Below are 24,580 nucleotides of genomic sequence, written 5' to 3'. Positions count from 1 at the left end.
GTACTAGCGACGATTTTCCTTCTTAGATAATTAGCGCTTATAAGATATATTATAAATAATAATATTCTTATCTTTAATAGAAAAGATATGTCAGGACCAGCATAGGTGCGATACCAGTATGGGTGAGGTAGAACGAGGATAATAAGGCTACCGAACTATGTAGGTGGGAAGGAGACATGATATAGTAGGGGATGCCTCCTGCCAAGGCCCGCTAGCCATAGGGCTGAGTGGTGTGTCAAGGGTACGCTCGTAACACTACTCCCCCCTCTCAATAGCCATGGTCCCCATGGCTGGTAGACCGGAGATGCACGCCCATTGCTTGCCCTGTGTCTCCAAACATCCATAGTCCGTGCAGGCCTTGATCGGAGAAGATTTGCCGAGATGTAGTGGTAGCAGTCGAACATCGGATGGTTTCAATTCGTTCAAAAACACCATGTCCGAGGTTTTGCCGGATCGCATGCTGGTCTTGACTGTGCCATCCATGCCTGCCATGCCCACATTGTCCTTCAGAGATCCCGGAGATATTGGCCATATCTTGCCTGCGTGCCAGCAAGATTCTCCGAGTTCTTCTCCTTGCCCAGTCTGCTTGTCATAGTCCTCCCACTTTTTTCGCCTTCAACACCTACTGGCAGCCTGGCCTGGGAGCTTCACTGTAGATTTGCCCTGCGTCTCCCGTGCTCTTGCCATCAAGTCCATCGGTAGAACTGAAGAAAATCCAACGCGTGCATGTGTCATCCTCCAACACCTGTTGGCAGCCTGGCCTGGGAGCTTCACTGTAGATTTGCCCTGTGTCTCCCATGCTCTTGCCATCAAAAATCCATCCTCCGTTCCATCTCCTTCGATTCGTAGGGTCTGGTAGGGAGGTAGGAGGTGGGAAGAATCGAATGTGTTGAATGCCATTTGGTAGCAGGCTCACTATGTGTGTTGTCGACATGCTCAGTGAAGAGGTCGATATCGTAGTCGTTTCGGGGCTGTTCCCGTCGCCATTGTAGCAGGCTCACTATGGTGTTGTCGACATGCTCAGTGAAGAGGTCGTACGTTTGCTGCCATTGTAGCAGGCTCACTGTCAGTGTGGGGTTTGTGACGATTTCTTTCTATTATCAATTCGCTAGTCGTACGAATAGTCCCTGTGCCTTATTTATCCCTCGCCCACAGTTTTGGCGAGTCCGATTCGCTATGAAATCGAGTTACCCGTCTGGTGGGCTTACCCAGGGATACGATGGCTCAACTTGGTTTCTTGCCAAAGCCCCTGCCAGCGCATTTCTTTGAATTCGTCCGCTAATTCGAATGGAGTGTGTCCGATTGCATTTCTCTTCGCCGGGTATACGAAGGAGCCTTATTATAATGTCAGGACCAGCATAGGTGCGATACCAGTATGGGTGAGGTAGAACGAGGATAATAAGGCTACCGAACTATGTAGGTGGGAAGGAGACATGATATAGTAGGGGATGCCTCCTGCCAAGGCCCGCTAGCCATAGGGCTGAGTGGTGTGTCAAGGGTACGCTCGTAACAAGATAGATTACTTAGTATAGTAATATAAATTTATATATATAAATCTAATATCTAATAATAGTATTATTAAGTTAAATTAAATCGAGTTTATAGTATAACTAAGTCGAGTTAGACTCGGCTTATAGAGTTAAGTTAATATCGCGAATTATAGAAATAATAAAATATTAATATAAGGCGATTATTATTTCTAAAAAAATTATTTAAATAACATATAGTAATTACTAAACTAGCGGATATTATTCGAATAATATATAGTAATTACTAAATTAATAAATATTATTTAAATAGTATATAGTAATTATTAAATCGGCGAATAGTATTTTAATAGTAAATAGTAATTACTAAATCGGCGAATAGCGTGTAAAAAGTAGACTATAGTTGCTAATTAGGCGGAATTTAGGCGGATTTTAATTAGATTTACTAATTCGACGGATTTTGTAATTTCCGCGACCAACGCGCGATTAGCAATTTCAAATTTTATAGAAACTTTTCAGATTTGCAGATGTTTAGTATCTACGATTCGATTTAATTTAGTTTAATTCGAGAGCTCTCGATTAATTATATCGCGTTATTTTATAAATCTTTTATTCGCTTAAATATAAATTCGGAAATTATTACTATTTACCTTTACGCTTATAAATACTATTTTTATTATACTATATCGATTTTCTTCTAGCTAGACTTTCTATATATATTTATATCTCGATTAATAATAACGTTAGAGCGTAAGTATAAAGAGTTATTACTAACTTCAATACCTCTTATAAAGAAAGATACGATGATATAGATTTCGGACACGGTTATTTCTTTACTGCTTTTACCATTTTTTAGACGTTAAGCGTATATATATACCCATTTTTCTACCTTTCTACTTATTAATTATAGAATATAATTTTATAAAGAGAGAGAGTAATATTACGAGCGTATTCTATATTCTTAATATACTATTTAATTCTTTTATTTATTCGGGCCTAGCGTATCTTAATAGAGATATCTATTTACTACTTAATATCTTTCTTCTATCTATATAATTCGATATCTTAGTTATCTTATTTAAAATACCTATATTAATATTATATCTATATCGATTCTAATACTAGAGTCGAATATCGATAGAATGAGAAGTTTCGCCTATACTAAATTGCGAAGCTTCTTTATATAACCGCAGAGTAGCTAGTCTTTATAGATAAGACTATATTTAATAAGTTTACGGGCTAACGATATAGAGTCTATACTTCTATCGATTAGAACGATCGATATCATATAGATCTAAGAAGAGAGCGTTTCTGAAGTATGCTTCCGGCGTATATAGTGAATAAATATCTACTCTATACTGGATTTAAGAAGGGATGATTTAATACTAAGACCTTCTTTCGATAACTAATCGACGAGTTACTATCTTACTATAATGTCTTTTTAATCTATCGTAATATTATTATCGATAACTTAATACTCGCTTACGCTAGTACTCATTCGACCTAGTTATTAATATATAAAGGCCGTTTCTATATATAGAATTCTTCTTTCTTAGATATTATTAAGACTATTATATTTAATAATAAATCTTATTATAGTAGTAACTATATACTTAGATATTTACTAATATTAATTAATATATTTTAATACTAGTATATAGATTAGTAAGGTTATACTCTTAAAGAAAGTTCGTCTCGATATCGCCGCGATAGCTTTATACGATTCTATAGTTACTTAATCGATTTAAACTATAATTTCTATAATTTCTATAACTTCTATTTAGTCGATATCGAATAAAATACTTAGAAAATATTAAATACTATTAAGCTTTATACTATATTAACATATAATATATATCTAAAATAAACTTTAAGAGTAAGAAATCTAATTCTTTAGTCGAATCGCTTAATACTATAACTCTATATTAATTAGAGAATATATTATTTAAAGAAGTCGAATTAATAGATACTAATAAGAGACTTAAATAATTCGTTCTTTAAAGAATATAAGAGTATAATGAAAACAAATAGAACGCTCTCTTTGATATCTTTACTAAGGAATTTCAATAATTCGCTAAGGAGAACTTTAAGATCCTTTTTAAAAAGACTCTCTATAACTTATAAAACTGCCTACGAGCTAATAAAGTCTATATTAAGAAAAAATAAGAAATTTTAATAGTCGAATTATTAGCTAATATAGTCTAAGAAGATATTTCATAGCCACTAAATAATAAGGATCGTCCTCTATTAAAGTAGTAATAATATTACCCTCCTCAGCAGTAACCAATTCAGCCGCAGTAGCCTTATTGACCGGAGAATACTGTTCCTCTCCCGTCGTAATAGCCTTATCATCAGCCTTATCGATCGGAGAACACTGTTCCTCTCCCCCGCAACTGCCTTATCATCAGCCTTATCGATCGGAGAACACTATTCCTCTCCCCCGCAACCGCCTTATCAATTAGAGAATACTGCTCCTCTCCCTCCGCAGCCACCTTATCAACCAATTGTCGAAGATACCACTTTAGTTCACCCTCCCCTCACTCCAATTGTCGAGGATACCGCTCCAGTCCACCCTCCCCCTACTTCAAGCGACGGCCCTCCACGTCAGCCTCAACAACAGCCAATGCAGTCAATTCAGCAACAACAGTCTGAGAATAAGTAAGTCATTCAAGACAGCAGCCCTATCAACACGAGCCAACTCTCTGCGGTTTCACGTTCGCGTATTATATCGACTCTCAGAGAGCCTACTTTCTCGCTCAGTAATCTCGATGCATCTTTCGCCTCCCAACATGCTCATTTTCTCGCTCCACTTTTCGCCTTCTAGTATACTCATTTTCTCGCCTCTTAGCTCGCCTCTCCGCTCGGCTATATTCGTGATATGGAGAAGCGGAAGACTATAGGCTAAGGATAGATATATAGAGTATATAAACGGTATATTCTTAATGTAGCTATTTAGGGATTTAGTTATAAGAGTTTATCTTTCTCTTATTACTACTAGAAATATATCTAATATAATTAGATCTACGCCTATAGTAAAGAAAGTAATTATAGTTATAAAAAGCATTACGGAGAAGGATTTAAAGAAGTAATATTTTTATAGCATACGAATAGCCTTATCTTTTTCGGTTTTTACCAGTATTGATAACTTAATACTCGCTTACGCTAGTACTTATTCGGCCTAGTTATTAGTATATAAAGGCCGTTTCTATATATAGAATTCTTCTTTCTTAGATATTATTAAGACTATTACATTTAATAGAGTAAATTATAAATTCATATTCTAAAATCTTAAATCCTTACAAATTCATACCCCTAATTACATTTTCATATCTCAATAAGATATAAATCGATAATTTGTTATTCCTTAGGGTATGAAAATGTAATTTACTATAGTGCGCTGAGGTTAGATCTTCGGGGGTTGCGAAATTAGCCCGAATCGGCCTCGGGAACCTCGAACTGAAGACCTCTAGGGTTCGCCGTATAACTCGTCAAAACCTCGCTCCGAGGTTTAATCTCCAACTCACCTCATCCGCGATAACTTTAGAATTTAATTTTCTAGGGGCTGTTTAATACTTTCGAGGCTTCTTTAGAAACGTTAAACGTCGGATACTCAAAGATCAAATTTTAATAAATTATAAATTCATATTCTAAAGAATGATAAATTACATTTTCATACCTTAAGATTTAATAAAGGGGTATGAAAATGTAATTAGAGGTATGAATTTGTAAGGATTTAAGGTTTTAAGATATAAATTTGTAATTTACCCTATCTAATAATAGGTCTCATTATAGCAGTAACTGCATATCCAGGTATTTATCAATAATTATTATTATAACTAATATCAGTATATACTGTAATTCTCATATCGAGGAGGTAATCCGTTAGCATGATTGCGAGGTCCGATATCTGCCTCCCTACTCACCAGATTTCAATCCTATCGAGCTCTCTTTCAGCGTCTTGAAGATATAGATTCGAAGACACTTTCACGAGGCATGGCCTCAGTTCCAAGGGAACTTTGGTGACTTCTTACGATATGCCGTGAGGAGGAGTCGGTGCGATCGCTTTCCGAGGGAGCATTTCAAGCATAGTGCAATGAGAGGCTATATCTTTGAGGCGGACATAAGGGAGTTAAATAGGGCTCTTAATGAGTGCGATATTCAGATAGATTTTGAAGACTAAACTACATTTGCTGCTGCTGCTACTGCCTCAGAGTCATTAAGGCCTTCGCCTGTCGCCATTGAGGCTTGAATACCTTCAAGTCTGCCTTAAAGCCTCTAGCTTTCTGTTGCTGGGGCCCGGCTGGCTATCCTCAGCAATCGCTTGGGCACGGGAGGACGCCTTCTTAGGCCTCTTGGACTGTCTGGCCGGAGGGGAGGTCGGTAGAGGGGGGGGGCCCTGACTGCGTCGATTGGGAGGCATTTCGAAACACTAAGGCAAAATACCAAGGATCGGCTAAGCGAGATATACAGGAGCTTCAAATATGATGAGGAAGGTGGTAGAATGCGATATGGGAGAAGATTCATCTACTCAGTACTACTTTTGGTGGGGTGTGTGTGAGAATCTCAGTTATGAATTGCAAATTAAATAAGAATGCTTGGCAAAGCTGATTCAGCTCCGCCTCCGACTTTTTGTTAGCGCCATTCATAGAAAATTGCAGAGAACGTACTTGCCACTCTTGTATGCTCGCTTCACCCCGAATGAGGTGTTAGCATATGCTGAGTGTGTCCCTTTCACCCCGGACGAGGTATATATACCTAGCACCTACTCACCCCTGCCGAGCTGTAAGCCCGCTCCGCCGTGTGACCGGTCTAGACCTGCAGAGCTCAGCGCAGATCTTTACGGGGTAATTAGCATCCTTTGAAAGTAGCATTGTGTGGGGTAAAATAGACATAGGAGCCATCATGACGCATACTCATTTTGAAGGAATCTCAAGGAGATTTGTATGCATCGCTTGCATGAATCGCGTCACTCGGGCTTGAGGAAGGGCCTTGTGTATGAATGTACCTGTTACGAGGGATTACGGTGTCACCATAGATAGCAAGGTTCCGCTCCCATCGATACGCCGTCGATACACTGGAACAGGCATCCGCAGCTACGGCTTCAGGTCGCCAATGGAATTCGAGCAAGAGTTAGACACGCTGGCGTATAGAGGGATCCTTTCTGAATGGTGGCATCGCGTCCGAAGTAAGGGCTGGCGATGTGACTATTATACGCCTAAGTCAGAGGCAAAATACCAGAAAAAGCGTGTATACCCACTAGCTTCGATATCACGAATGTCCAACTAAGGTAGCAGACGACAGTGGCTATTGCAAGAGTGACAAGTACGTTCTCTACAATTTTCTATGAATGACGCTAACAAAAAGTCGGAGGCGGAGCTGAATCAGCTTTGCCAAGCATTCTTATTTAATTTGCAATTCATAAAGTGCCAAGTATTCCAACGTTTTCTGCACACGCTAATAGCCCGTTCGATCACAGAAGTTAGAAAAGTTCCCCGACCGCGTTTGATAAGAACATTACTAACCTAGAGAACCTTGATAACATCAGACGAAAGTCGAGTGAATGAAGCCTTTGCTTTTAGTTTGTATTAGATGCTCGTACGAAGTTTCTTAATGTTTTATATTACTTGTTTGTTGATTACTTGCTTACTCGCATACTTGCTCTTACTACTTACTCTTAAATACTTGCATGTGTTACTCGCTTGCTTACTCACTTGCACATATTATTTACTTGCATGAGTTGCTTACTTGTACGAGTTGCTTGCTTACACGCGTTGCTACGACGATACACGTCGCTGCAGACAGACCTGGCCTGATGCCCCACCGAAGGTGGGTCTGAGTAGGAAACCTTGTCAAGCCTCATTATTTCGCTGCCGCCCTGTTATGTCACATATTTTACCTTGGGTTAACCGAGTGATTGATCCGAAAGAGGGCTGAGAGGAGGCTAGTGAAATTATTGTGATTATTTTTAGTCAGTCCATAAGAACTGCTAATACAATGTAAGTGAATGTAGCCATTCGAGATCGAGCGCATTTGCGGAATAACTGTGCCCTAAGATAGCCTCCACGACACTAGTGATCTTCTGTTCCAACTGCTTCACATCGTCCGCACATCCACGGGCTTCGAATACAGCTGCGAGATTTCTCGTGCTTATCACGACGTCCTGATCAATTGCATCCCATTGCAGTCCTCTAAGACTGCGTGAAAAAACTTGAGTTCCAGCTCTGCTTCAGTCTAGTGTCCTTGGATCCAGTGAGTTAGCGCCAGGTACTCGGTACAGCCTCCCGATACCGAATCAAGCTACGCGTCTTCAAGGCTTCTTTGTCTTGCGCTGACGACCTGCTCCAGAAGGTACTGTGCGTTGCTTCACTTCTTCTGGTCATAGTATATTACGGCCAAATTCGCCATACATCGGAGCAAGTCCGGATGATCCTGTGGTAGAGAAGCCTCCCTGAGGTACATGACCTTCACCAGAAGTGCTTCAACCTTCCCGTGTCGCTCTTGATGGTGATACTTCCAGGATTCTAAAAGCGAAATTTTCACATGATTGATAGTCGCTTTGCTCAATCATAAGATGCATCAGGACACTGCCCAACCAAGAAGTAGCGAAGTGGACAGGGCCGGGCCGAAGGTCTCCGGCATGGTACGATATTCCCTATGTGACAGGTTGACGACGTTTATCAAGGAGTCGGACCGCCAGTACTCATGGGGCAAATTGGGATTTCCGAGATGCGCGGTACTTGTCAAAGCCTCCACCGCGGCGTTCGTAAAGGAGTGATACCCCCCGTCCTTGCGAAGATTGGCTACTGCATCTTCAAGATATCCTATTCTTGGGTCACTATGTCCCAGGAGAGCACGGACTTTAGTCACACATTTCGCCGTACCAAAGCCAAGGCTGTGGCAGAACGCATGCTCAAATCGAGCATGATCTTGGGCGTCGTCCGTCATTTGCTCCTCGGTCAGACGTTCAAGACATCGGACTGTATGTTCTCTTATTCGGTAATCTGCTTTGATCAGCTGACTAAAGCCCTTGACCATCTTCTGTTCAGTCAGTAGAAGATTTCATCTCTTATTTCATCTTTTTCAGACCCACCGAGAATTTTGGCTTTGGAGTCAGCAACATTTCGGCCTCGGCTCCGAAAGCAGCTCCGACTCTCGCCATTTGGATCGTGACTCTTGGTAGACGAGACATGAGTGACTATTTAGCTTTGGGATTTTAGCTCATGTACACGGGCGCAATCTGCTACCCCCGGAGTCTCTCATTTGGCTCGACCTGAGGTTGGTCGTCGACCGCCTTGTCGGTGCGGCCAGCAAAAAACTTGATCCATAATGTAACTGATCCTAGCGTGTATACATCAGCTTCTTTGGCCGCACTCAGTGGAAACCTTCGATGATGGTGCTTAGGAGCGTGCTATAGAGGCGTCTGAGGAAGCAAAACAATTTTGTTCGCCGCTCCGAGAGTAGAACATCCAAAGTCGGTAACTTTTGCGGTGCAGATATTCCCCTCTCTGAATATTAACACGTTCTCAGGTTTGATGTCGCCGTGAACAATGGCCGTTGACCTGTTAAACTCATTACAGTTATCGTGACCATCCAGGAGGCTTACAGCGCAGCTGCATACTCTGCATTGCCATTGCAATATCAACGCAGAGATCCAGTCTCTCTGTCATGCCCGCACGGTTGCCTCTGTCAGGTCTCATGAACCGGCCTAGGTCGCCGAAGGGCGACTTCTCAAATACCAGCACCAGTCTAATGTCTTCCCTGTCCTAAGTAATATTCCAACGCAAGCCTTAGATTTTGATAATGTTCAGATAGTTTCAGATCCAAAGGTGACCAAGCAGAGCAATATCGGATCCCAGAATCTGGAAACCGCTACGAGAGTCACTGAATTGAATGTGCTCAAATGCGTCGCCAAGGTCAATTGTTATTAGCGATTGATATATGTTCGACGTCGCGCCGCTGCCTACATTATCCATCGCTGGCAGCCAGGTAATTGGAAGCAGATCGATTCCGGGCCATTGCGTAACAGCAAGGAAAGAAAGGAGGTCCCGCGGCAGGGCTGGTCCTGGTCCACATTCTGGTGTAGCGCTAATCTTAATCCGTCCTGCTGCCGAAGGAGAAGACGCTGCATGTACATGCTGTGGACCGACTCACTGCCACCTGATAGCCCGCACTACAATACCCACGAAGAGTACCACGACAGCAAAGATAGTTGCTTCAGTAGCAACAAATTGCTGTGCTACCTACGGAGGTCGGCAACGGAAGCCAAGACTCCTGCGCCAAGATCTCGGATGACGCCCCGCCTAAAAGGCGGCCTGGACAATTGCGCCCTCAGCCCAGGTTGGGGAATGCCCGTATCACACCCATAGGAGACCCCGAAGGTCGGCAGAATAAACTGCACTTACTTTAGGGCCCTCGAAAATCGCAAAACATATCTTTAATCAACTTTTATAACTCTACAACAAAAGCTTCAATCACCAAACTTTGGGTGTATGAGTTACTCTGATTAAATAACTATACGACTTCCCAACCGGAATTTTGAGTGCGCGCTGAATGGTTGAGTAAGTACCTATTCGACATCAAAAATCCGCCACTGTGAAGTTTAGTTTGCCGACCCCGAGCAACTCAGGGATCAGGGCTCCTACTTTAGGGCGGTCTTTGTTGACAATATGATAGGCTATGCCCAATAAATTAGGATTAGGGCTAGGGTATATGAATGCTATATAAATAGATCGCATACATAGATAGGTAGAACATAAGGAAAGAACTTTATGTAGTGGGCATGGGCCTAATATAAATGCAAAAAGTCGCTTGCCAAATAAAGTTTTAATTCTATATTATTTTAATAGAATAAAGAAGACCATTCTAAAGACTAACTCTTTCGACTATATTAATAAAGATATTCTTTTCTAATATAATAATAAGAGAGTACTTCACTCGATAGTCTTCTATAGTAAAAATCTAATCTCGGCTAAGTGTAATTACTAGATCTATAATAAGAAACTACTAATAATTATTCGCTATCTAGAATACTAGCGTCTTAAATTAAAATATATAAATATCTCTATTAAAATCTTTATCGATTATAAAGAACTAATATATTTTACTAAAAAAGAAATCTCAGTCGACGTTAGGCTCGATATTTAAATATATTATTAGAATTTAATATAAAGATTATTTATCGATCGAGATCTTAAAATATTAAGATAAATATACTTATATAAATAGCTAAGTATAAACTAATTAATTTCGAAAACGAATAATTACGTTAATAATATTAAATAATTCTTATTTCTAATCGATTAAAATTAAATAGCGAATATATCGATATATATATAATTAACGACTTTATTTATTATAAGATAATAGAGGCTAATAAGAAAGACGAGTATTATACGAAAATTCGTAAGGCTATCATCGAAAATAAGAATAAGTTTTAAGGGATTATTCTTAGTAAATACTTCGTATAAGATAAGATACTTTATTATTAGAATCGTTTATAAATATTCGATAATATATATATTAATATTATTCGAGAGATATACGATTAATTATTCTACGAATATTTCGAGATAGTATATACTTATAAATTACTTAAAAGGGAATATTATTAACGAGGTATAAGAATTATTATAACTATCTATATTTAGAATTACTATATTTATTAAAGAGCTAAGACGCCTCGTAATCGAAAGTATAATTTACTATAGTCTCTATTAATTCTATAGAAGCGATAGTAAGATATATTAGTCGACTTCGTTATAGACTTATCTATATTTAATAGCTATAACGCTATTTAAATAGTAATTAATTAATTTACTAAGAAATATTACTATATAGCCTATTTCGATATTAATAAAGATACTACTACTAAAAAGATAATTAACTTACTACTTAAGAAAGTATTTCGTCTATACGACTTATCGATCTTAATAATATCGAATTAAGGCCTTTAATTTATAGCTACTATATAAAAATCTTTTTACGAGAAACTAAATATTATAGCTAAGCTATTAATAGTCTTTTACTCTAAAATCGATAAATAAATTAAATAAGCGAATTAAAATATAGAGCGTTATCTTCGAATATACTATAACTATATATAGAATAACTAAATAAAGTAATTATCTATTATCGAGTTCGTCGATAATAATACTATCTTATCGACTATCGATATTCTATCTTTCCTCGCGAATAAGAGGTTCTATCCTCAAATAACTTTTAGCTCGAATATTACCGATTACGAGACTATATATAAGCGTTTTAATATCGCTTAGACGAAGAATATCACGAATTATATAAAATAAGTTCTTAAATATATTCGAAGTAATATAAACTACGCTTAGAAGATTATAATTACGCAAGTTAATAAGTATTAATAAAAGATTACTTTTTAAATAGATAATACGATCTTTCTAAATAGTAAGAATATTATCTTTAATCGCCCTTTTCATAAATTAGATTATAAGAGACTTAATTTATTTAAGATTATAGGCCTTATTAAAATCTCTTATTATCTAGAACTTCCATTAAGTATAAGAATTCACGACGTCTTTTATCTTAATCTCTTAAGTCTTATAATAAATAACCTATTATTAGAATAGATAAACTCTTCGCTAAAATATATTATTGTTAATAATCGAATTAAATGAGTTATTAAAGAAATACTTAACTTTAAATTAATCTATAGTCATCTTAAGTATAAAGTTAAATGAAAAGATCTCGATAATAACTCTATCTAATATAATACGAACGGCGGTAAATTCGAAAATTACTAAGATCTGATAAATGATTTTCATAAACGATATCTCGAAGAGTCTTATCTATAAAGGGTTAACTTATGAAATAATAGAGAATATCTTATTTTTAGTCGAATTAAAACCGTCCGATGTCTTTATAATAGCCTTATTTTTTCTAAACCCGAGAATCGATTTCTTAAACCTATATTAATCGGGAATTATCTTATATATAGTCTTTTACGTAAGCCCCCTTACTAATATAACTCTAAAGATCTTTCGAAGCTATATTAATATATATATAAATTACGCTATCGTTATTACGAAATATAATTAATATTAGCTAAATAATATATTATAGAGAAGATTATATTAAAGTTATTTAATATTAAATTAGAGTTTTTAGCGTCTATAGCTTAGTTCGATTCGAGAGCCCTTAACTAATTATATCGCATTATTTCACCGATATTTTATCCACTTAAATACGAATTCGAAAATCGCTATTATTTACCTCTACGCTCATGAATACGATTTTTATTATACTATATCGATTTTCTTTCGACTAAGCTTTCTATATATATCTATATCTCGGCTAGCGACGTTACTATAGCGTAAATATAAAGAGCTACTATCGTCTTTAATATCTCTTATAAAGAAAGATACGATACTAGAATTCCCGAACACGATTATTTTTTTACTGCTTTTATTATTTTTTAGGCGTTAAGTATATATATATACCCATTTTTCTATCTTTTTACTTATTAATTATGAAATATAATTTAACGAAGAGAGAAAAGTAGTATTACGAGCGTATTCTTAATATACCTCTCAGCCCTATAACTAGCGAGCCTTGGCGGAGGCATTTTCTATTATATTATATCTTCTTCTTATCTATATAATTCGATATCTTAGTTATCTTATTTAATATATCTATATTAATATTACATCTATATCGATTCTAATATAGCGAATAATAAGATTATAGTAGAATTAACTAAGCTTTTCTATAACGAAGACTATATCGATTTATATATCAGTTATAAGAAATATAAGACTTTCTATTCGCTTCTAGTATTATAGCTAATTCGTATATTCTTCTTCTAGTTAATCTAATTAAATTAATTTATATTTATTAATAAGAATATAAATAAAAGTCGCTTAATTTATTAAATATTCTTTAAATATCTTTTTAACGTACTATACTTATTTAATAATTAAGATATAAGATTTTTAATTATAATAAACTTAAATATCGAGAATATAATTAATTAGACCTACTTCGATAGCCTTAAATTCTTTATAAATTTAATATTTAATATAATTTATAGTACTTTATAACTTAATTTTAATAAGAATATCGTTTATATATAGTATTATAATAGCTATTCTCTTTAATAATACTTAAATAAAGATATAGCTATTAGCTATAGTGGCTATAAATCTTATTTTCTTAATAATATACTTAAATTTCTTATTTCAGATATAGGCTAATTGCTTACGGTTATATAATTCTTTTTAAAAAAGTAATATCTTACTCTTAATACTAGTTACTAATAAATAGTCTAATAATAAAATTATATAGATTTTCTTATAAAGGTCGCCATTAAGATAAGTATTATTAACGTTCATTTATTCTATTAGAAGATTTATTATTACTATATATAATAGAAATAGATATAACGAGTTAAATCGTAGAGTGAGGGTAAAGATCTTATAAAAGTCGATATTTTCTACTTACGTAAACCCTCTAGTAACGAATTTAATCTTAAACTTATTAATAATCTTATCGCTATTATATTTAATTTTAAAAACTTATTTATATATAACTAGGCGTCTATTAGCTAATAGAGTAGCGAGTCTTTAAATTTCTTTAATAATTAAGGCGATGATTTTCTTAATAATAACTTACTTTTATTCGCGAATATTTAATCTATAAATAGCTTTCTAATAAATAAAAAATTCGATTATAATATTTATAAGCTTAGCTTTATTCTTTATATCGAAGTTATTATAGAACTTATAAGAGTTATAATCTAACTTCTTAATATAAAACTATTATATAAAGATAATAGTCTAAGATATAAGATATTATTTAATATAATTAGAAGAGTTAGAGATAGATATAGATATAATAAATTATTAAATATCAACCTTAGATATTATTTCTTAGTTTATTATTTTCTTATTACTTAAGATATTAAGAGTTTCTTTAACTTCGTAAAAGTCTAACGAAGATTTCGATTTACTTTAATATATATTTAGATTACTTAATCTCAAATCTCTACTATTATTTATATTCTCTAAAAAGTTAATAAAAACTTCTCTCTCTACTTAAGAATTCTATATATCTTTAATTTCTTCGATTTATAATAATGATATAATATTCGATATAGATCTCTTATAATTCTTTTTCTTATCGTTATCGCTAGATATAATCTTAATATTACTCTAGATAAAAGCGTTATTAAAATTATTATTATTTTAGCGAGTAGAGGCGATATCTACTCGTATAGAGTTATAGATTATTAAGAACGAAGTTAGAGTTATTAGTTAGACTCCCTTATAATTCTTATAAAAATAAATATTTATAGACTATTTAAATCGATTATTTTAAGAGTTATAAACTCGATATTAAGTAGATAAATAATAATTAATATATATACTCTAGTAAGCTATAATATATAGCTTATTCTCTTATTTCTCTTTTAATAAATAAATTAAGTATAGATAATTAAAGACTTTTTTATAACTTAGATTTAATTTCTTATTAAATTATAATTTATAGAGTAATTTACTCTCTCTACTATTATATAATAATCTATTTTTTAGATGATTTATATAGATTACGATCTCTAATTAGAAGCTTATAGATAGATCTAACTAACTAAATATAAGTCTTATAAATTTAATTAACGTTTTATTAAATTATTTTACGATATTATTCTAATATAGAGTGTAGATAATTATAAATTTTATAATAATATCTCGTTTTTTAAGTATATTCTTAACTAACTTATACTCTCCTACATTATTAATTCTAACTAATACTACTTCTTTTACTCTAATTATTTTATTAATTATAATTATATTTCTAAGAATAAAGATATAGATCTATTTCTTTAATATAATAGACTCGAGATTTAATTAATTAATAGTCTTATCGATAAGAGATATAAATTACTTACTATCTCTTATAATATTAGTTATAAAATATAATTCTTAGAAGTCGATATATATTTAAGCTTCTAGTACTATTTCCTTTAATCTAGAATTCTTATTAATCTATTAAATTATTTTTGTAAAGTTACACGTATTATATTAAAATCCTTTCGATAATTTTATTTCCTCTATACCTCTTACGTAGAGATATAGATTCTTTAAATAATATACTTCGATATAGCTTAATCGTTAATACATTAGTCGAAAATAATTAACTTATTCTTATTTCGTAGATATAGATATATTTTTATTAAGAGGTCTCGACTTTCTAGAAGCGAATACTCTATTAAATATTAATTTAATTAATTAATATAGACTATTCCTCGTATAACTTCTTATTACTATCTCGCTTATAAATATATTAATAATTCTAATATATATATTTCCGAATTGTATCTTAAAATTCTTTCGATTTAGTGCTATAATAGATAGTAGATTATTATTTATTTCTAGAATATATAAAGTATCTATTATAGTCTATATGTGATTATCTATATAAATTCGAATAATTTCTCTATCTATTACTATTAACTCGCCTTAATTATTAAATTCTACTTCTTTCGAATAAGACTATAAGTTAATAAATAGTTTCTTATTTAATATTATATAGCGAGTCGCTTCGAAGTCTATTAGTTAGCTACTATCTTCTAAAAAGTCTACTATTATAAAGAAATTTTTTACTAATAATATACTATTTATAGGCTCTAGCTTTTTCTTAGTTATCTATAAGTTTTTCTTTTAACTATATATATCGCTTATATCGCTAATATTACTATCGCTATTTAATTTATTCGCTACTACTATAGTATAATTTAAGTATTCTTATTTACTATCTTTAAATATCTTTAAACTCTTTAATTAATTCTTTAATTTACGATTTCGCTTATTTAAATTCTTTATCTTATAATTCTTATTCTTTTTATTCTTCTTATTTAAATACTCTCTCTTATAGTACTCGATTTTCTTATAGCTATAGTATTTTATCTTACTTATATTTCTAAAAAGTCTTTAATCTAGCTAGTTCTTTCGTTTATTATATATAAGTAAATCTTTATTCTTAATCTATTTATCTTACTCTACGATTTATAGATATTCTATAACTATTTCGATAGTAAGATTATTATTAATTTCTAAGTTATATTTAATTATATCGAACTTATTTCTCTAATAAGTATTTATAATTATTATCGCTATAGTAAGATTATATAATATATAGATTAAATTTAAGTTTATAACTTTATTCTATAGATTTCGTAAATCTATTATTATTTAATTAATCGTTTAATCTACTAATTTAATATATCTAAGAAACTTTTATAATATAATCGAAAGACGTTCTTTATTATTTATTTTATAAATTCGATAAAGCTTATCTTATATAGATTTAAAAGTAATAAGATAGATAATATAACTCTTTTAATTTCGATTAACGTTATCTTTAATTAGCGTAATAATTTATTTATTTAAAATAATCTATTATTTAGCTAACTCTCTATCGAATTAAGTAAATATTAATAATTTCTCTAATACTATTTTAAAGATATCTTATTTCTTGAGAAATTATTAATAATTCTAGATCTATAGATAATAGTTTAAGTTCTTTAAAACTTCTATTTTAACGTGTAATTTGCTAATAAGTTTCTTATTTAATTTCTTTAATAAATCGATTATTAGCAAATTATTTAAATTGAATAAGAGATCTTCTTTCTTCTCTTTTTTTTCTTTTAGATAAAAAAGACTCTTAGTTAATAACGCTATCTATCTAGCGAATAAACGATTTTATTCTTTAACTTACTATAGTTCTATTCTTAAGTATTCTTTAACGAAATTCTTAAGATAACTATATTCTTTAATATTTAGAGAGGCTATAGCGGTAATAAATAGATATAATAAAAGATTAAAATCTCGATTAATAGCTAATTAAGCTTATAATCTATTAATAATATAATAAGTTATATTTAATATAATTAGAGCTAGGGCTATATATAAAAATTATAAAAAAAAATTATATATATAGATAGATAGAATATAAGAAAAGAACTTTATATAGTAAATATAGATCTAATATAAATGTAAAAAGTCGCTTACTAAATTACTAGAGATTCGTTTCTTTAAGTTATTCGATTTCGACTTATAATCTATAGTAAATTAGATTACTTTAAGAGTTATATCTTAGTCTTTCAGATATATTAATTTTATATATACGTTAAGTAAACTAATTACTCTAATATACTATAGCTATAACTATATAACTATTACTTATAACTATATTACTTATAGCTACTCATCTATAAATCTATAAAAGTTTCTATAAAATTTGAAATTGCTAATCGCGCGTTTGTCGCGGAAATTACAAAATTCGTTAAATTAGTAAATCTAATTAGAATTCGTCTAAATTCCGCCGATTTAATAACTATTCTAATCTTTTTATTAGTTCTTAGTTCTATCAATTTAGTAGTAATATATAGAAAAAAGAAAAGTTCTAATAATTAACATTACGACGATAAGATTTTATAGCGACGAGTATTAACGTCAACTTAAATTTGGCTATAGAATTAGACGATTTAATAAAATTAGTCGTATAAGTAATACTCTAATATAGCGTATAATAATACGTATATTAATAATAATATATATTAATATCATATATATATAGAATAATACTTAGAGTGTATTAGAGTGCATTATATAAAATTTTTAAAGTTGCTGAAAATTTTTTAAAGTTACTAAACTGATAGAACTGGCGGAAAGGGTTAGACATAGGCAAAGTCTGCTTAATAGGCTAAATCGTGCTAAATCGTGCTTATGGTGCGAATTCCAGGCGTAAATCGTGCGGATAGGAACTTTTCAGATTTGCAGATGCTGTTGTTTAATAGCTATATCCTACCCTAGCTGTTGTCTAGCTACTATTACATTTTTATTTTTTTTTTTTTTTTTTTTTTTTTTTTTTTTTTTTTTTTTTTTTTTTTTCCTTCTCCCTTTATTTTTTTTTGCCTTAAGCCTTGTTTTTTTTCCTAGTTGTTGTTTTTTTTTATAAGCCCTTGGTTTTTTCCCCAAGCCCTCAAAAACAAAAATCTTCCGAAATTAGGGTTAGGGGGGTACTAGCGCAAGCAGAATCATAATGCACTGACACTGCAATACATCTGAGGAAGAAATTGCGCATGTCGAAACGTCATCTGATCTGACCAGCTTCATCGCGTGTTACCAGGACGATACTTTCATAATACATGACACTTGCCAAGTGCTGTCTCTCTTCTCAGTCTCTGGCGCCCGTGTATGGGTGAAGCTGCCTCCGTTGGCAGAGCTCATGCCTGTTTCCCGACTTCCACAACCCCTTAGCGACGCCCTATGAAACAGTCCATATAGCCATTGCCAGTCCCGTGTTGACCACCGGCAGCCAATACGGTATCTCCATCCTCCACTGACTCCACCTGTTTCGATCTGGATCAGAAGTGTCTCTTGACAAAAACAAAAACCAAGAGGGAAGACATCTCTTGACAAACATAAAAACCAAAGAAGGAAGACATTCCGCGGAAGAAATGGATCTAGAGGGAAGGAAAAAGGGGAAGTAGCTTACACGCCCATCAGCGACAAACACCCCGACAGGACCGACCCCGCCACTCTCGTCGCCGGCAAGGCTACACCGACAGAGGCAAGGCACATCGCAACACCGATGACCTGCGTGAAGGTGACGGCGTCCAGGGGCACGAAGGGGAAGGCGGCGAGGGTGCCGTCGGCTTTCGCCATGGCGCGGTTGTAGAGGGACGGGGTTGGGGAGAAGGGGAGACGGGCTTGACCGCCGAGGAGGAGCTCGAGGGAGAGGATCGTTGCGAGGACGTGGGGGAGCGGTGACATGGTGTACGGGTTTTGTAATGTGGGTTTGCAGGTGGTTGTTGATTATCGGTGAAGGAAGGGCTTTGGAGCCTACTATCTTACCTTATGTAGTAACCTCTTCAGCCTTGCAAGGCTGGAAAACACACGGAGTTTGGGTCGGACCTTATCAACAGATCGTCAGATCGTCGGATCGCCCCTAGATTTCAGGCGCCCCCGTCCGTACTCGTAAAACAAACTGGCCCAGATCAAGATTAGATAAGATCGAGACCAGAATATCCATACTTTCATTTGATTACATGTAGGTACTCTACGGTAGGACCTGCTTACAACAGAGAAGGCAAATCATCGAGTTTTATTCAGTCCATTATGTACGGTGATCCGTAATAGCGCTAAGTCCACACTTGGCATATGCAAAAACCACTTCGCTTCTTGGCATTGCGGGTCGTTACACCAATCAAACCACATACTCCCCAATAGCATGCACCTCACCATCACCCACATATTCCAAATTCGATCCCGTCTCCATCTCCCTGCCCCTCTCCGCAAGATGCACCTTCTCCGGAATCGACATGCTAGCCTGAGACTCCAGGTCCTCCCACACTTTGCCATGATTTCTACCCTTGTCCTGATAATAAGACAAAGAAGAAGGCATGGCACTCGGCATAGTATTAAGCGTAAGTTTGTTGAGTTGGACTTGATCGTCGGTGTCTATTGCTAGTGTGTTTTCGGAAGTCTTGCGATATCTCTCGGATGTTCTGCGGTATTTGAAGTAACGAAAGATCGAGGGGCGTGAGGGATTGAAGAGGGGTTTGAGAGTCGGGATTGAGGCGGCTATAATGCCGACATTTATTTCGAGGCTGTGGCACGATAAATTGTGGTTAGCAGTGGGCTACAGAACGTAGCGAGGGACGAGAAGATATTTCTGGAATGAGCTGGACTTACATGGCCCAGACGGCCGATTGGATTGAACCGCCTATGATGTATGTCAGTACACTTCAACTTGTTGGACTGGAGATGATTCTGATTGGGCTGTCGCCGCTAGCACTTACCCTGTTCTGCTCCAGAGGTACCATCGGTGAACAGTGTGGTCCGGACAATGGCACAGATTCCGGTGCTATTTCTTTATTTAGCCGCGCAACATCTATGGCGTGGCCAGGAGATCTCACAAGTAACCCAGTCCCATCAAGATACAAATCCCAATCTTAACCGTGAATCTCATCTGTATGTTCCACATGAATACGATTGGCAAAGTGGCGAGTATCCAGTCGCATAACACCGATGCTCCTGAAGAATATTTAGGTTTGGCTCGATCGTAAAGTAGATGATGATTCAGGTTACTTACCGCCGTTGAAGTATCCTATGTCAATAACAGTCCGGGGTGACCAGCAACTGCCTGGCAAGAGCGGGTCCCAGAGCTTTTGGACTGGTGAACACTGGGCCAAAAGAGAGACAATGGTAGGAATGATGACGGCTGTGGCAAAGACCATGACAGCATATAAGCCCCATCTCCATTCTCTTTTCGTGCGGAAGATGCGCAAAAGGAATAGACATATCGACAATCTTGTGCAGAGTCCGGAAAAGATGCCAATTGGCGCCGCTATCGAGCTCCACTTCAAAGCTGTAGTGACGTCGCGGAGCGCTTCAGCCTTTGTTGAGTAGTCTCCGGCGAGGTACAATGCACTATAGTGCACTGTGAGGCTGGTCATCGCACAGACGATGAGAGAAAGAATCTGATTTCGGTTAGCTTGCAATCAGTGTTGGTAAAAAGGGTACATACCAGAGCCAAGACAATAACGGCGTCATCTAGTCCAATGCTTTTTACGACAACGGTCCTAACATAGACCCTAATCAAAACCAGAAGAGTCGCAATAGCAACGAATGTTGACTGTGTAGCAAGGTAGGCAGTGCCTCCCTTGTTGCTTGGGTCAGATGATGATGCAGCTTTGCTTGTCGTGGCCATTGCAATTCAATGGCACAAAAAAAGTCAAACCTTGCCCGTTGGTGTTTTTGTTGAGGGGGGATTTTTGATGAGTGACTTGTAGGGTTGACACATTTTCTAGAGGCTCTGGTATTTGAGTCTGATCTTACCATCGATGACAGCATCGTGGGTCGCTCACTGTACACACGGCACAGCCTGACAAATCAATGTTTCATGTGTTTGCGAAGAGTGTGGCATTTCAGCCCACAGGATGGCTGTGCTGGGCACCTAGCCAGGAGCGAAGAGGGATCGATAAGCATGTTGAGAAGCGATTCCGTAGCGGCGTAATTTCAGCTGAGATTGCTGGAACAGATCTGCCATTGCCGAGTTTCGGTAATCTGCAAGCGATCTCATACCTGTACACCCCTTCAGGTCGGGTCAGCGTTCGCGATTGTCAGAGTAACATATGCGGGTTGAGGGGATAGGGTATGTCTATGCAGAACACAGATTTGTTTACTTTAACAAGTTAGGGTGTAAGGTGCTTTCCTTAATGCCGCCTTTCGCGTAAAATGTTTTGGGTAGGACTGGACCCCTGAAGCTTACGGGTACATATGGCAGTTCTGCAGGAACAAGAACCCGACCACTTTGATAGGTAAAGAAGTGAAAGTCTTTGACCTTTAGCGCTACCCGATGTTCGGGTGTGTAAATCTATCAATTTGGGTCGCTTCGCTCCTATCAGTGGACCTTCCTGCTCTCAGAAGTAGGGACCCTATATGCATAAGGCTGTGCAGAGCTGAATGTTGATAAGAAGCTTATGTCAACCGAAAGGAAGATGCGAGCGAAAGAATTGATGGCTCGCGTGCGAGGCTGCGGGCGAATCACTAGATTAATTCATACCCCGAAAGTATGGATCCTTACCGAATCATACCCCTACACCAAAATCCACCCAAATATGGGTTATGATTCCGTGATTTGCTATTGCTTGGGGTATGATTTGGTGAGGATTCGTCCTTGCCATAGTGGTAGCCTACTTATAGATACAGCTAGGTGCCTATTAGAAATTATTCCTTTAGGGCCCCCGGGCATGGCTTTTAAGCTAGCGGTAGCTTGGTACCTTATATTTGCATTTCTACTCCGGGCCGATCACCTAGCTAGTGAGACCCCTAGAGCTAACCTGGGTATTTAAATCTTTTAGGGTAAGAGGGCCCCGGAAGCGTCTGAAGCGTAGTGGCCTTCGAGGGGTCGAAATTGCCCCCACTCGATCATCATCTAATGTTTTCAGCGGTTGGAGAAAATCCCTTACTTCTATGGTCAGACAGGCCAGATCGCGGATTGAGGCCACTTTGACAACTTACCAAATCATACCCCAAGCAATGGCAAATTACCGAATCATACCCCATGTTTGGGTGGATTTTGGTGTAGGGGTATGATTCGGTAATTCGCCAGGCTGCGGAGAGCTGAACAATGATAAGAAGCTTACTCATTCGAAACGAAGATGCGGAAGCATTGGTGCATCGCATTTGTGGCTGCGGAATGATGGTGTGAGACATGCATAAAGCCTGCTGCGCCGTACACGAGGACTTGTAATCAAAGGATTGCAATACATAACCGAGGTGCGATCATGGGAGATCCCACCACGGTAATGCGTACATGAAGCCTCATCATTGCATCCATTGCGAGTAATAAGATTGGAGGTAGCCTCCGTTACTCTCTAAACATGACGAACCGAGCTGATTGCTGTGGCGAAAATGTTGAAGTTGATGACGGCTTATTGTTTTTCTATGGAGGAGTACTGCTTGCTACTTATAGTCTATGCCAAGCATAACAGGGCTGAGTTACTGAATTCCAACACTGAAAATCCTCCGCTCCAACATGGAGCAATCGCCGGTCGAAATCTTGTGAGCCTCAATCATGAGTGACAAAGTAAAGGCTGATCACCTAATTCAAGCTCTTAAATCGGAGCAATCGACCTACAGACTCCATCTTCGTCCCGTTTTCTTAGTATCCTTGTACGGGATTGAATGAGGTTTCCAGGCTTCCACAGACGTAGTAGACTGTAGAGCTTGTCAAGGTGGTTGCAGTGTGTGTGTTTACCGTGGACAACAATTCATCGAAGAGCGGGGGGCCAGAAGCCTTGGCAGGGCCAATCACTCTAGCCCTGTAGGAGCATAAAGGAAAGGGTTGGACGGCGATTATAGAGACTCGAGAAAATTCTCGAAATTTTTAATTTTGGGCAGTCCCTCTTCGCAGCCCTATGATAGCCGATAACCGCCCAGACCGAGGCAACAAATTAGCGTGGTTTTTCTCCGCGTCTCAACCACGCGACTTTTTTTATTCTTCATAACAACTCCACCATATCAAGTCCAATATGGCTAAAATTGCTACTCTGCCTACTCCTGATAAGGAAGAATTAGATCGGGCCACAAAACGTCAGAAAAGAGACGCCCAGACCAATGCAAGAAAGGAGAAACTTGAACAGCGTGACATTCTTCTTCAGAGCATACCTCCACTACCAGAGTATCAGCCAATGAAAATTGAGTATCGTGCAGCTGTCAGTCACCTTCCAAGCGACATAGGAATCACTCCATGTACGGTGTTTAGTCTCATATGGACTACTGCTGTCTGGGATATGCTTTGTAGGAATACCAATTTGTATGCCTCTCTGCAGAGTACTTCAGATTCTACCTGGAAGCCCACCGATATTCCGGAGCTGAAAATCTTCGTCGCTATTACAATCTACATGGGAATCTTTCATTTTCCTACTATTCATGATTATTGGAGGACTGATGGAATTGCTCCGGTGGCTTCATTGATTACTGGGAATATGACTCGGAATCGCTATGTTCTTCTCCGGAAATTCATTCATTGCTCAGACCCTACCGAAGAGGACTCCAGAACCATTGGAACAGGCAGATATAAACAGCCTGTATGGTACAAAAAGCTTCAGCCATTTGCGAGTGAGATACGGAGCAATTGGAAGAAGCTTCGTACCCCAAGTTCTCACACCGCAATTGATGAATGTATGGTCAAGGAGACGGGACGCACATACCATTCCACAATGGCTCCAGGCAAGCCAATTAAGGAGGGATACAAGCTTTTCGCAATTGGCGATGAGGGCTATGTCTACAATTATGCCTGGTATTCTCCTGTGCAGGGCCTTGAGGGTAGGCCAAAAGTCAAGAATCTTGGAGACACATCAGCCATGGTGTTCAAATTGGCCACTGATACACTACCCCGTGACTCTATTCTCTTTATGGACAACTATTTCACCGAACCCAAGCTGGCTGTGGCTCTGAAAGATAGAGGAATTGCGGTGTGTGGAACCATGAAGCCAAATCGATCAGATCTCCCAAAATTGCTTGTAGAGATGAAACAAGTCTTTGCAAGGG

At 36.4% G+C, this 24,580-nt stretch overlaps 4 protein-coding genes across 4 annotated transcripts; all 4 read right to left on the bottom strand.

Annotated features, from left to right (window-relative positions):
* Positions 1-255: 255 nt before the first annotated feature.
* Positions 256-900, bottom strand: HO173_007861 (uncharacterized protein; the record flags this gene model as incomplete). The annotated part of the gene is made up of 2 exons (XM_037309761.1): positions 256-603; positions 652-900. 2 exons carry the CDS (start codon positions 898-900, stop codon positions 256-258), a joined length of 597 nt encoding a protein of 198 aa, XP_037163438.1.
* A 7,163-nt stretch (positions 901-8,063) lies between these two features.
* On the bottom strand, positions 8,064-8,676 carry HO173_007860 (uncharacterized protein; the record flags this gene model as incomplete). Its single annotated transcript, XM_037309760.1, has 2 exons — positions 8,064-8,522; positions 8,578-8,676. 2 exons carry the CDS (start codon positions 8,674-8,676, stop codon positions 8,064-8,066), a joined length of 558 nt encoding a protein of 185 aa, XP_037163437.1.
* A 10,109-nt stretch (positions 8,677-18,785) lies between these two features.
* HO173_007859 (uncharacterized protein) lies at positions 18,786-19,294 on the bottom strand (the record flags this gene model as incomplete). The annotated part of the gene is made up of 2 exons (XM_037309759.1): positions 18,786-18,870; positions 19,017-19,294. 2 exons carry the CDS (start codon positions 19,292-19,294, stop codon positions 18,786-18,788), a joined length of 363 nt encoding a protein of 120 aa, XP_037163436.1.
* A 433-nt stretch (positions 19,295-19,727) lies between these two features.
* Positions 19,728-21,233, bottom strand: HO173_007858 (uncharacterized protein; the record flags this gene model as incomplete). The annotated part of the gene is made up of 6 exons (XM_037309758.1): positions 19,728-20,130; positions 20,216-20,246; positions 20,323-20,387; positions 20,440-20,557; positions 20,616-21,003; positions 21,051-21,233. The coding sequence occupies 6 exons, from the start codon at positions 21,231-21,233 to the stop codon at positions 19,728-19,730; spliced, it is 1,188 nt and encodes a 395-aa protein (XP_037163435.1).
* Positions 21,234-24,580: the final 3,347 nt, after the last annotated feature.

This window comes from Letharia columbiana (genome assembly GCF_014066305.1).
Source record: "Letharia columbiana isolate WasteWater2 chromosome Unknown Sc0000026_s0, whole genome shotgun sequence".
In the NCBI taxonomy this organism is placed as follows: Eukaryota; Fungi; Ascomycota; class Lecanoromycetes; order Lecanorales; family Parmeliaceae; genus Letharia; species Letharia columbiana.
Note: the sequence above shows the minus strand (reverse complement) of the source record. Positions and strands in the feature narration are given on the sequence as shown.